Consider the following 14,654-nt stretch of genomic DNA (forward strand, 5'->3'; position numbering starts at 1 on the left):
AAAAAAAAAAAAAAAAAAAAAAAAATCATTCCGGCTTATCAGAAAAATAAGCTTCAAGCCAAAGGAAAAAAGTGCTTCATCACAGAAACTTAAAAATCAACAGCTAGCCAATCTGGCTGTTATTTCATGTTTAGCTATGAACATTTCTTAAATGGTCATTCACACACATTGTATTTTTACCTTCTCTTATCTTTGCACTTTAGATTGAGAGACTACTACCTATATAAATAACTTCTACATTTTTATTTAAATTTAGTTTTATGCTTTAAAATTTTTTTTACTTGACAAGTCACTGAATGAGCTGTGTTTTCTGGTTTATATCATGGTTTGCTTCTAGATTTAAAATAGAGATTTATTAAATCCTGTCTCCTCTAAATTGCAGTAAGAAACCTGTGACATCATGCAACCAAAAGATGCTGAAAATACAACTAATGTATTTTCTTCTCCCAGATACCTTTTAGAAAGAAGTAGATTTTACTTTTCCTCAAGTAAATGTTTCCAGGCATAATGAAAACCAGATAGTTCTTTTGATCTGTGTAAGTTTAAAAGTTTTAAGAAAAAGGATTTAGTATTATAATGCAATAATAGCTAGAAGGTGCTTGAAAAATTGGTAAAGATAATATTTCCAAAGGTCCACTGTTTCCCAATGCTGTGTCTATTAAGACCTAAGCTTTTCTTAAACCATATTACTTGCGATTGCACAGGTTTTTAACACAGATTTTGATTTGTTTTCCAAACAAGTAGCGAACGGTGGCAATATTAAATTCTTAATACAAATGCCCTCTAATAGTCTTAACAGTATGATTGATGGGCTTTAAATTAATAATATTAGACTTCTATAATTTTTCTTTGTAAACTGCTATATCCATGTTTTTAAATTGTTTTTGAAATTAATTTTAGGAAAAGAATATTTAATATTCAAATATTGCTTTAAATATATATTTCTGGTCACCAGAGAATTCCTATGCTTTGCATAGTACCCAATCACCTTTTATCACTGCATTCTTTTTTTTGTAGTGAATCACTCTACTGTGCTCAGAAAGCTGTATTGAGAAGTCATAAAGAATTTCTGTTTAAAATGTCTGTAAAATACCCCTATCTTTTTCGTATTCATGGTTCTCCCCTGGAATATTAGGTTTGTTTGGTGAATTAGGGAACAAATAGATAGGAAAGTTTGAAAAGATATATATATCAACCCAAAATGAAAAGTTGAAACTATCCAAGAAGTGAAAGGGACTGGGTCAGGATAGGCTGAATGACCTTTTGCTAGTTATTGAAAATGAAATTTCTGTTTAGTTGATAGATTGGATTAAGGTTTTTGAATCAGAATTAGTACCTGGCTGTTACTTAGATTTGTTTGAACCTGTGACTTTTTTTTTTCTCCTCCCCCTTAGTTTGCTATCCTTGATTTCACAATGACAAGAAAACCACAAAATAGATGATGCAGTATTTTTAAAACCAGAGACTTATGTTCCATTTATTTCCTTTTTAATGGTGTCTTAAGAGTTATTTTTTGCAAATGGCTAGGGAATGCATCTTGGAGTGGAGTTGTGTTGGTGTTGGTAAGGCATGATGATCATTAATGATCTTTTTAAATTGGCCATCATATTTTAGCTGAATTCCAAACATTTTACTAGGGGTTTGCATGAGTGGATGTAAAAGAAACAAAAGTTCACAACCTCCAAAATTTTGATTGTGGCATTAAACTTGGAATTATTAGAATGTGTGGAGTTCTCACTTACTGTTTTTTCAGGCTGAAAAAATAGATGCCTATTTTGTTTACATTTGTAAATTGGTGTTAATCTTGCCCCTTTTTTCTTTGGGTAGAGGGAAATTATCTAAATTTGTTTTGAACCTTTAAAAGAAGAAGGGAGCTTCAGGTATTGATTCTATAAAAACCAAGTGTCTAATTGTAGAACGATGAAGTGATTCCATTGTTCAAATTCTTTAGGTGGAATGTGTTTGATTTTATGCCCTTGATCTTCCAAATGATTGTATAAATGGCAATACTACTACTAAGAGTCAGCGTAGTACATGTAATGATTTGAATTAATACAGATTTCTATTTTAAAGGTTAAATCGAGAATCTTCTTGTAGCATTTTATTTGTATTGTGTTAGGATATTTATTCTCTACTCATTTATAGTAACTCATTTTGTCTTTATTGCTTAGTGTACAGGATAAAGCCTAGGTTTTGACTTGGTTGTCTGCCTTTGGAATCCTGTCTCTGCATTTTTAATATTTGGCCTTAGTTATTTAATCTTTTTAGATCTTAGTTTGCAGTACCCATTTTGCGGGGCTGTTGTGAAGATCTATATAGAGAGAAGATACAACGGGTTTGGCTCTTATTTCAGGTTCTCAGTGAACAATGTAGTCAGGCTGTAACTCAACTTTTGGTTCTTGTGCTGTTCAGAATCAGTGAATAAAGTATTAAGCTTCCATTTCCTTCCTTGATGCTTTGTCTCTTTTTTTGAGCATAAATTGTAAAAAGGGAAAAAGAAACTGAAAGAAAGAAAAGAAACCCTGGAACAATTCTATGGTTATTTTGAAAAACAGTCTCGCTGGTGAGAATTTAACAAAGGGACTTTTTTATTATTGAGTGAAAATATGATCTTGGTTGATATTAAGTGCTGTTGTTACTGAGATGATCACATAATACCATCAGCAGTATAAAATTTGGATTCACAAGTTTTTGGAGAAGAGTCGTGATACTGGCATCACTTAGTAGTCATAATTTGTACTATAAATCTTCATTCACTTAACATTTATTCAGCAGGAGAAATACCTGACCTCGAGAAAAAAAAAAAGCCTGTGTTCTAACCTTGGGGTATGTTTGTTACGTAAGACCTGTTTGTCAACATAGTCATTTGTTAATATTCCTGACCAGGAATTTTGACGTGACATTTGTAGAATTCCTGTTGAAATTATAACGTGAGAAATTTCAAAATCCACAGTGTAAAACTCTAGATTAGAGTAATAAAGGAAAAGCTGTAGCCACAATTATTATGAACTGCAAAATACTTAACAGTTATTACTTTGTCAAAATTTCAAAGCTGGTAAGCCAAAGGGTAATTGAAAAAAATAATAGTAGTTCATTTCTAGATCAGAAACTTAAATTATGAAAAGAACTGTATTTGAAATTATATCATTTTTCTGTATTTGAAGATATATCGTTTGTATTTTCTTCACACTCATTAGTCAAGACGTTAAGAAATAGTGAAAATGGGCAAAATCTAGGGAAATTAAGATCTCTAAAAACAAAAATCTGTCTCAAGATTATTGATTCACCAAAATAAAGTACATTCTGTGAATTTTAATTTGTTTTTCTTGTATCATTTTTTGGTATTGCAAGTTAAGTTGTGAACCATTGGGCTGATTGTTTTCCTAGATGTGGGTCAAATCGCTTGTCTTATTGATATTACTGGTTTTCAGAACATTTAAACATTGAGTGTTTAAAAACATGAACTCAAAGTTCTTGTTACTAAAACTAAATAAATTTATTAAAGCTTTTCAAATTTATATTAAACTGTTGAAAAACTGAAATATTTCAAGTTAACATCCATAAATTTCCCATCATAAGAGCTTGCTTCAAAATTACCTTTGTCTTGTACAACAAACCTGGGAAATCCGTTCATTACTCATAAATGTTCAATATAATGGTAGGAGACGATTCTACCAGTGTATTATATGGCCCTCAAAAGTATTTAAAAACATAAAATACATTGACTTGGTCTACCAGTATGTGTTTAGTTACCCTACCTTTGTGATGCTGGCCTTTGACTCCTGGTAAGTATAGGATGGAACTTTGTCATTTGAGAAATTGCTTTTTTTTTTTTTCCCCACTTTTACTTATTGTACATTTTACTGTCTATAAATGATTTATATTATAGTTCTATTTTTCTTTATCAGTCACGGTTTTATCACATTTGGCAATAATCACCGATAAACTTCTGGAAATCTTCAAAAATAATTTGCAATGTCTGAAACCTTCCTTTTTAAATTAAGGCTGCAAGGTGTGACTGTTGTAAATCTCAAGGAACTCTTAAAGAGCGAGTTCAGTGGCGTGGGGAAATGAAGCACTTCTGTGATCAGCACTGCTTACTGCGTTTCTACTGTCAGCAGAATGAGCCCAACATGACAACTCAGAAAGGACCTGAAAACTTGCATTATGGTATGTAATAATTTAGGTGATAACTTGAAAACCCTGTAAATCAGTCTTTACGTAGTTCTGAATCCAAAACACTGATAATGAATAGTTGATTTTGGAGATCGCTTAATAGCAACTTAAATTCCGTAGATTCTCTGGGTTGCAGTACCCTGGTATGTTGTTTTTATAAATGTATTGCTTTTGTTTTATTGTCTTTTGAAATTTCATGCTAATTGAGAAAACAAGGTATAGTTGATAGTGAGGAGAAGCTAAACAGCGTTATAACACAAATTTTAAAAAGAATAGACATCTACCTATGGTGTCATCTGCAATTTTAAATGCAAATTATGTTTAGCAAATCGAATTGCTAGGGCGTAGGTTGGGAGGAACAACAAAAACCCTTTAGAAGCTGTAATTTTTAAAAATATGTATATATCTTTTAAGATATAAATCTAAGAATATATAATAGTATTTCCCCAAAAGCAGTGTATACTTTCAGAGGGGACAAAAGGAAAAAAGGATTAATTTAATTTCATTTATTTACCTGTATATTTCTATACTTTATACAAATTTGAAATTCTTCCCTTAAAATGTCTAAAATATTTTCTTTAGTCACATTTTAAATGAGTGAAATATAATGAGAAATAGGGATTTAGAAAATTCTGAAGAAAGAGTATTTGTCTTATTTTAAATTTTTTATGTTTTTTAGATCAGGGTTGTCAGACGTCTCGAACCAAAATGACAGTAAGTATTGGTGAAATGGAGTGCTAAATTGTGATTTTTTTAATACAGGGTAAAAAATAATTAGGCCAATTTAATGTGATCATAACAGTAATTTTTTTTTTTTTTTTTTTTTTTTTTTTTTTTTTTTTTTGCTTAACTGAGACAGTGGAGTATTCAGCTGTATTATATTAATACCAGAGACTGTTATACATGCTAAGGAATATAAAGGAGAATTAATTATAGTCTCTCCTCACAATGGGGCAATAGACATAAGTGATATTTGAGTTGACGGATGTTTCCATAATAGATGCATCTTTAAGACAATGGCAATAATGTGTTTGAAATGATTGTATTTGTTCTGAAAGATACGAATAAGCTGACTGTAAACAGTTGAGTAGAAGATTATCAGATAGGCATGAAAAATAGGAGAATAATAAAGTGCTAAGCACATGTGTATTTGGCAGAACTACTTACTAGAGCCAAGCTTGAGGGGGATCTTTGGTGGAATAATGGAAAATGAGGCTGAAGGAATAGGCTGAGGCAGATTAGTAATGGCTTTATGCATTTATCTTTCAAGTAGAGATCTGAAGATACATGTTGGTGGCTAGAATTTTTTGAGTTTAAAAATTTGGGAAATACACAAAGTGTCCTGGATTTTTTTCCTCCTATTTATTTTTCTTTTGGTGTAATATATCAAATTCTACTTTTGTTAGCATTGTAAGAGTTTTATAGGTTGATGCTACTAATGACTACTAAAGATAAGAGGCAATGCTTTTGCCACTCTCTGGAGAGTGGTAGGGCACTGCCTGGCCTTGGCATGCTGCATCTTACAGCTGTCACCAGCGGTGGATCCTGGTGTTTCTTGCATCCTTATCCGAGGGAAGCTCTTTAGGAGTCATTTATCGGCAATAAAGTCTCTGGGCTAGTTCTTGTTATGTTACAAAAGAACAGATCAGTGGTTCCTAGCGCTGACTACTCATTAGAATCACCTGGCAAATTTTCAAAACCTTCCAGTGCCTAGGCTCCAACCCAAAAATTCTGTATTTTAAAAAAGTTCTGGCTGGGCACAGGGACTCACGCCTGTAATCCCTGCAACAAGGCAAGTGGATCACCTGAGGTCAGAAGTTCAAGACCAGCCTGGCCAAGATAATGAAACTCCATCTCTACTAAAAATACAAAAAGTTAGCCAGGCATGGTGTCATGCACCTGTAATCCCAGCTACTCAGGAAGCTGAGGCAGGAGAATTGCTTGAACCTGGGAGGCAGAGGTTGCAATGAGCCAAGATTGTGCCACTGCACTCCAGCCTGGGTAATAAGAGTGAAACTCCATCTCCATTAAAAAAAAAAAAAAAAAGAAAAGAAAAGTTCTTCAGGATTCTAATATGTAACCAGAAGTGAGAATCACTGATATAGATGAAAATTGGTATTTTTACATTTATTCTATTCAGTGTTTGTTTTTGATGTTAATAGTTGGACAGAATCCTAGAAAAGTAAGAATACTTTTTCCTTGCTTTCTCTATCCATACCCCCCCTTATGGAAATAATTTAAAATCAGATAATTTTGGAAGTATGTAAAGTATTCACTTGAATTATCTGATTTTAATACCAGAGACTTTCATCCATGCTGAGGATATGAAAGATGACTATTCCCTATTATATACTGACATTTATAAGGCAAGTCCTCAATCTTGTTTCAAAGGTGTGTGCTTTTGACCAGAAACCCTTTCTATTAGCATGATATTAAATATTTTTCTCCTCCTACAGGACTTGAACCAAACTATATGACGGAGGGATAGAGGAAGCATTATTGATAGGGAAGGATAAGTAAGGCTGCCATTGCAGCTGTTGCCTTTTGTCATATAAAGTCCTCTCCCATCTTTTCTTCTTTGTAATTATAAAGTCCTCTCCCATCTTTTCTTCTTTGTAAGCTTTTGGAATCTTCTAATTCTCCACCCGTAAACTTCAAAGGATAGGAGCTTAGCTGTTTAATTTTGGGCAAGTTACTTCCCTGTTCTTTGTGTAAGTTTATTTGAAAAATCAAGATGAATGTAGTACCTACCTCATGATGAATACTAAACCATGGTATAGCTGTTTTGTTCCATACTTCATAGAGGCAGTATGTATAGTGAAGAACATTAACTTTGACATCAGATGAATCTTACTTGAATCCTGATTTCAGAACTTTTAGCTCAGTGCCTCTTGCCAGGTTGTATCACTTCTGAGTCTCAGTTTCCTCATATGTAAAATGGGAGTGATAAAAAGTCCTACCTTTTGTGGTGTTAGGAGTGTGCAATAAGATTTGGTGCTTTTCATACTCCCTGGCATCTAGCAAATACTCAGCAGATGGTGGCTTTTGTCATTATAATTTCTGTTCTTTTGGGTCCTACTTCAGCGTACACAAATAACTGGATTCTGCCTATTGACTAAAAAGTAAAAAACATTCTAAAAAACAAGTTTGGTTCAAGTGTAGATTTTCACCAAGTGGCATAGTTTATTGACATAAAGTAGTATTTGCAGAATGGCAAGAAGTGCAACATTGAGCAATCCCAGGATGTCTATGACTTTAGATCCTCTCTTTTGGGATGTAGAGTATTTTCCAGTTCAGACCAAACTTTCCTAATGCCTGGTATGTAACAGATACTGTTTGCTAAGTTATTCTCTCCATTATACGATGGTGGAAATTGAGGCATAAGAGATTGCGTGACTTGCCTGAGGTCACACAGCAGTAGCTTTAAGTATAGTTGACCCTTGAACAACATGGATTTGAACTGCATTTGTCCATTTCCACGTGGCTTTTTTGTTTTTTTTTTCTAACCAAACTTGGATGGAAAATAAAGGATTTGCGAGGCAAATTTGAGGGCAGACTTTTCATATGGGTGAGTTCTATAAAGGCTGACTGGGAGTTGTGTATGCACAGATTCTGGTATGAGGAGTAGGGTTAGGGGCTTTGGCGGATGGTGGTGGTCCTAGAACCAATCCTCCACATATACTGAGAGGTAATTGTGCAGTCAGTCCTCATTCATGGATTTCAAATTTGCCTACCCACCAATAGGCTATTGATAACTGCTGGGAAAATGTTTGATCAAACTGAAAAGGTGTTACAGAAATTATAAAGAACAATGTTAAAAACACAGTGTGCATCACACAGCAGATGAGCATAGAAGGCTTTGGCAACATGAAGGAAGGTGATATCAGAATGGAATTCTGTCTTGGGAAAAATTGTCAATAAAACAGAAAAATGGCCCTATGCTTGAGCACAATCTCAAGTTTAAGCACTACTGAGAACATGCCTTGAGATGCAAAAGGATCTGAGGTTAAAAGCTAAGCTGCCAGGGCTGACACAATTTTTGAAGCCAGTTTGAGTAAGAAAATCACTGACACTGTCAGCAAGGCACAAGAGCCAGTTCTACAACCTCGGTTTTCATGCGGCACACCAAGGTTGAGAGGTCAGACCACACAGTGCAGTCTCATCACACATCCTGCAGCTCCATCCACAGTGGAATTTCGTTAATGTTTGTTTTGTTTTTGCTTTGTTCTTGAGACAAATTCTAACTCTGTCATCTGGGCTAGAGTGCAGTGGGATGATCTTGGCTTATTGCAACCTCCGCCTCCCGGGGTCAAGCGATTCTCCTGCCTCAGCCTCTAGAGTAGCTGGGACTAGAGGTGGGCACCACCATGTCTGGCTAGTTATTTATTTATTTATTTATTTATTTTTTGTATATTTAGTAGAGACGGGGTTTCACCATGTTGGCCAGGCTGGTCTCAAACTCTTGACCTTAGGTGATCCGCCTGTCTCGGCTTCCCAAAGTTCTGGGATTACACATGTGAGCCAATGCACCCGGCCAGCTTTTGTAAAACTTTGACTGCTTAATTTTTGTTTAATATTTTTTAAGACTTTATTTGCATAAAGTTACAGTAAACAGTATGTGTTCAGTGTTATGTGATCACTGTACAATATATGTGTGGCGTACTGTACAGTGTGCATGTGCTATGTGAGTGATGTACAGTATGTGTGTGCTGTATTTGTACTGTGTTTATCTCAGTGTATTACACAAAAATGCTCTAATGAAATACTGTTTTATTATAAAAAAAAATACTGTATGAAGTATCTTTAACAAAATTATGTATTGATCAGTTGATGAAAACATTGTGATCGGAGGCTCACAGGAACCTAATCTTGTATTTCCCATTGAAGCAGCAGTTCAGTAGTCATTGTTTGGGGCAACTGTATAGAACACAACTATTCTGAATTATGTACCTACATTTTCTCCGTATCAATAGGTGATGTGGAGAGTACCTTACCTTTACTCCCTTATGCTCTTCAGCTTATTTCAGATTTTATTTATGTGGGGTTTTGTTTTGTTTGCAATGCAAATAATGCTACGGTGAACTTAGTGCAAAATATCTGAGAGACTGCATCTGTAGAATAGGTTTCAGAAATTGCCATTGCGGGGCCACAGGAAATATACAACTTAAAGTTTGAGGATATCTTTGGTATTGTTTTCGTTTTTCTTTTCAAATTTATGATCATATTTAATGCCATTTATCCAGCAGAGGGAGCTAGAGTATCAGAGAGCCATAGTAACTGTAAGATCTTTTTCTGAAATAAATTTAAAAGTGCCTAAGTGTTTTCATAGTTCAGGTTTGCAATCTTGATTTTGTACTTAAAAGTTAAATTGTCTTTTGTATTTTCTAAAATCATTCTGATGGTATCCTTTGAAGGTGATATAAATCTATAGAATGAATAATTGCTACTACTTTGCTAGTAGGTAGAATAGATTCATATTGATCCTTATAGATTAAGAGTATGGTGAACATAGTGATAATAGCATAATTTGGTTATCCTCTTCTGCTTTTGTGTGTTCCCTTCTTAGTACTGAAAATCCTTCATTGACACCAGGAAGTACTGAAAATTAGACATAAAATAAAATGTTTCTCTTTGCTTCTTCATAGGGTTCAGCACCACCCCCTTCTCCAACACCTAACAAAGAGATGAAGAACAAAGCAGTTCTTTGCAAACCTTTAACAATGACAAAAGCTACTTACTGTAAACCTCACATGCAGACCAAATCTTGTCAGACAGGTAACTTAGGACAATGTGACTTACATACTTCCCCATACCTCCATCTTTACATGCTTTTCTTGAATGGAACAGCCTCCAGGATAGATTCATTTGGTCAGTTTGTCATTTTCTGTTGATTTTGCTTATCTAATTTTAGATATTACCTGGAGAATACAGCATGTCATTTTAAATCATTATGATCAATCTCTGATAAAGGCCTAGAATACAAATTATGTCAAAGTGAAAAAATACTTTATCAAAAATTTCCTCTTTACCTGTGATTTGTAATGGTAACAATTCTGTTTCCTTCCTGTCAGAATGAGATGAAATTATTCAAATATGTATTTTTTATCAAATTCACAGTGTTATCTGTATTCTAATTATTTGATTAAATAAGCCTTTGGGGAGGTTGTTGAGAGTATGGTAGGGTATCTGGAACTATATAGTGTTTTTAAAGGATGTTTTCTTTCTTAAAAAAAAAAAAATCCCGGCCGGGCGCAGTGGCTCAAGCCTGTAACCCCAGCACTTTGGGAGGCCGAGGCGGGCGGATCACGAGGGCAGGAGAACGAGACCATCCTGGCTAACACGGTGAAACCCCGTCTCTACTAAAAAATACAAAAAACTAGCCGGGCGAGGTGGCGGGCGCCTGTAGTCCCAGCTACTCGGGAGGCTGAGGCAGGAGAATGGCGTGAACCCGGGAGATGGAGCTTGCAGTGAGCTGAGATCCGGCCACTGCACTCCAGCCCGGGCGACAGAGGGAGACTCCGTCTCAAAAAAAATAAAAATAAAAAAATCCCTAAATTCTATTTGTATTTTCTGTAAGTAAGAACAGCTGCTGCTTTCTTTTAAGTTACCTAACTTGTAAAACTGGGAATTTAGAGAAAAGAAAAGGTACTGAGGTAGTTAAATTTTTCTTGATCAAATTATTTTCACATTAAGCACCTGTATATAAGTGTTAGTTAACGTTGCTCCTTAAATATGTTTTGTGTTTTTAGATGATACTTGGAAGACAGAATATGTTCCAGTGCCTATCCCTGTGCCTGTGTATATCCCAGTTCCTATGCACATGTACAGTCAGAATATTCCTGTTCCTACTACAGTTCCTGTTCCTGTAAGTCACATTTTAAGTTCTTTTTCATTTTGAGATTTAGCAGGCACAGTTGAGAAAACAATGTACAGTTGACCCTTGAACAACAAGAGTTTGAACTCCATGCACCCACATATGTGGATTTTTTTTTTTTTTTTTTCCCAATAAATATGGGCGGCCCTCTATATTGGCAGGTTCCACATCCGTGACCAAACACGGACTGAAAATACAGTATTCTGCCTGTAATCCCAGCACTTTGGAAGGCTAAGGTAGGCGTATCTTCAGCCCAGGAGTTCAAGACCAGCCTGGGCAGCATGGTGAAACCCTGTCACTACTAAAAATACAAAAATTAGCCAGGCATGGTGGCATATACCTGTAGTCCCAGCTACTTGGGAGGCTGAGGTAGGAAGATTGCTTGAGCTTGGGAGATGGAGGCTGCAGTGAGCCGTGATTGCACCACGGCACTGCAGCCTGGGCTATGGAGCAAGTCCTTGTCTCAAAAAAAAAAAAAATTATTTGAGGATATGAAATCTATATAGAAGGCTGACTGTAGGGGTGTGGGACTTGAGTCTGCATAGACTTTGGTATCCATCCACAGGTGATCCTGGAACCAATCCCCTAGAATACTGAGGATAACTGTAGTTGCAGTTACTAGTTTAATGAAGCTAATAAAATCATCTTTACCTTTCTTCAACAGTTAACTTAGATTTGGTTGTATCTCTGTTGTCATGACTGATTGCTTTGTGTGTAACTATGTATATGTTCATCCTCACGAGTAACATTTCGCAGATGTCTGCGCCTGCTCTGTGCATATTGAGTTTTATATTTGGGTTCATTTTCAAAATAAATATTTGTGGGCCATGTGCAGTGGCTCACGCCTGTAATCCCAGCACGTTGGGAGGCCAACATGGGCAGATCACCTGAGGTCAGGAGTTCGAGACCAGCCTGGCCAACATGGTGAGACCCTGTCTCTACCAAAAATACAAAATTAGTCGGGCGTGGTGCTGCACACCTGTAATCCCAGCTACTGGGGAGGCTGAGGCAGGAGAATCACTTGAACCCAGGAAGCGGAGGTTGCGGTGAACTGAGATAGCGCCATTGCACTCCAGGCTGGGCAACAAGAGGGAAATTCTGTCTCAAAAAAGAAAAAGAAGTATTTGTGAAGTCATAAGGTTTAGAACTGAAACGTAGAATTTCATATAAAATATTATTTGATCCCAAATCACTTGCAGTACTTAGACTGACACTACTGTGTCAGGGCTTGGCTGTTATAGTCCCCTGGGGGACAGAAATACTTCAAAAATTCTTTTTCTTTAATTTGTATTCCAAAAAGTAGATGTTTGTATTCTAGGCTTTCTTGTCACAGTTAACATCTTAGTTTTGTATGTGTTCTTTTCAAAGCTTTTATCCAGTGTGATATTATAAAGTAGATCATGTGTCAGAGTAATTTTTAATTTGGAAAAATACCTTTTAATGTTTAGTAAACCTAACTCAAAATGATTTGGTTACTTAGGTGCCAGTTCCTGTTTTTCTGCCTGCTCCATTGGACAGCAGTGAGAAGATTCCCGCAGCAATTGAGGAGCTAAAAAGCAAGGTTTCTTCAGATCCTCTTGATACAGAGTTGCTTACAATGACGGATATGATGAGTGAAGACGAGGGGAAAACAGAGACTGCCAACATCAACAGTGAGCTACACTAAATTATACCTGGCGAATAAGTGTTACCATTGGTTATTTATAAGTATTGTTCCATTGGTTATTTATAAATATTGTTACCATGGGTTATTTATAAGTATTGTTACATTACTTTCCAGGGCATATAATTTTGTTTCAATTTATGTAGGGGTGGGGAAAGCATTGTAACAAAAATGTATTTTATATTAAGAGATCTACACTATATTTAGCCAGGTGCCCTCAGACAGATATCCGAAGCAGGAATTTGGTCTTTGGTCTCTGTTTTAAGCAGGATTTGACTTGTAAAATCCACTCAGAGTTATTCTTGTTAATGGAGTAGTGCAGATACAAAACTATAACTTGTAGTAGACTCTAATAGTGATCAGAACTCTTCTTTTGTAATAGTTATCCCTAGTTTTTTGTTTTTTGTCTTTTTTGAGATGGACTCTTGCTCTGTTGCCCAGGGTGGAATGCGGTAGCACGATCCCGGCTCACTGAGATCTCTGCCTCCTGGGTTCAAGCTATTCTTCTGCCTCAGCCTCCTGAGTAGCTGGAATTAACAGGCACGTGCCACCACGCCCAGCTAATTTTGATATTTTTAGTAGGGACAGGGCTTCACCATGTTGGCCAGGCTGATCTCAAACTCCTGACCTCAGGTGATCTGCCTGCCCACAAAGTGCTGGGATTACAGGTTGGAGCTACCACACCCAGCCCCTAGTTTTCTTTTATTGCTTATACTGATAAAATAATTTGCATTAGCAAAACCAGAGTTTATCTTAACCTCTGTTAGGGCAGTGCTTGCGCTACATGGTATATAACATGATGAGTGTGTTGTGGATGGTTCTAAGTCACTTAGAATATTTATTTTCCACCCTTAACCCTCTCTTGATACCCAGAGTCCTAGTTCAACCTTGAGCTAATTCTTACCCTACCCTAGAGGACAATCAAAATACTATAATTTTCTCTGGATTTAATAATGAGACAGTGTTTTTGAAGCACTGTGGTAAGAAGTTGTGAAATTAATTTAGTGGGTTGCAACCAATGTTTTGTTCAACGAAAGAAAACTAAGTGGAGCAGGATAAAAAAAATGACAATGTGAATCCCAATGTGAATCCCTCATAGAAAGGGTAAGTATTATTTTGTGAAACCAGTGTGTATACAGATGTCTTTCTGTTCCCTGCCATCACCTTGCAGTATGTGCTGGATAAAATGCATTTCTTACCATGACTATAACACAAAAACATTTGAAAGCAATTGATCAAACCATTAAAAGGCAGTTGTTAATAAGCGTATATTGAACGACTTGAGAAACCTAGGTCAAAATTCAAAGAGTATTGAAAACGACAGCTGTCTACCCTCATTAGTTTATTTTTGACAAAAAGTTGCTTTTAGAAATACTTTACTTGTTGAAGTTGTTTTACTATCAAAGCATACCTATTAGCTTTTGAAGGGAGTCTTCCTATAAAATTTATAGGATTGAAAGTTTTCATGTGCTTGTGACTAATTATAATTATGAGGTTTATAGTGGTTTACATTTTGAGATAGTTATATATATAATATGCCCTTTTGTGACATTAAATGTATTTTTTTATATTGCATTTCAAATTAAATGACTTGCTTTTGCCAGATTAAATACAGATACCGTTGGGGTTTTCTGTTTTGATTCCTAATGATAGTATGGATTGATTTCAGGTGTGATTATTGAAACAGATATAATTGGTTCCGATCTTTTGAAGAACTCTGACCCAGAGACACAGTCCAGCATGCCTGATGTACCATACGAGCCAGATCTGGACATCGAAATAGACTTCCCCAGAGGTACTCAAAACCTTCATGACTATGGGATTGAGTTGTGGAGTCAACTATGGTTATGATAATTTACCATTTGATGTTTGTGTCATTGCCTTTAACAGTGTTCATATTTTTTTAAACTCACCTTAACAGTTAACTTCATTTTTTTTTTT

The 14,654-nt window shown here is 35.7% G+C and overlaps 1 protein-coding gene across 1 annotated transcript in view; it reads left to right on the forward strand.

Moving 5' to 3' along the window:
• The window catches only part of ZMYM2 (zinc finger MYM-type containing 2), a 129,156-nt gene that overhangs the window by 90,324 nt on the left and 24,178 nt on the right, over positions 1–14,654 (forward strand). Inside the window, 6 exon segments of the mRNA XM_017886597.1 lie at positions 4,005–4,170; positions 4,856–4,890; positions 9,822–9,951; positions 10,926–11,041; positions 12,531–12,702; positions 14,383–14,508. Coding sequence (XP_017742086.1) covers positions 4,005–4,170; positions 4,856–4,890; positions 9,822–9,951; positions 10,926–11,041; positions 12,531–12,702; positions 14,383–14,508 — 745 coding nt within the window.

The sequence above is a fragment of the Rhinopithecus bieti genome, unplaced genomic scaffold (genome assembly GCF_001698545.2).
Source record: "Rhinopithecus bieti isolate Rb0 unplaced genomic scaffold, ASM169854v2 scaffold_1014, whole genome shotgun sequence".
NCBI classification, from domain to species: domain Eukaryota; kingdom Metazoa; phylum Chordata; class Mammalia; order Primates; family Cercopithecidae; genus Rhinopithecus; species Rhinopithecus bieti.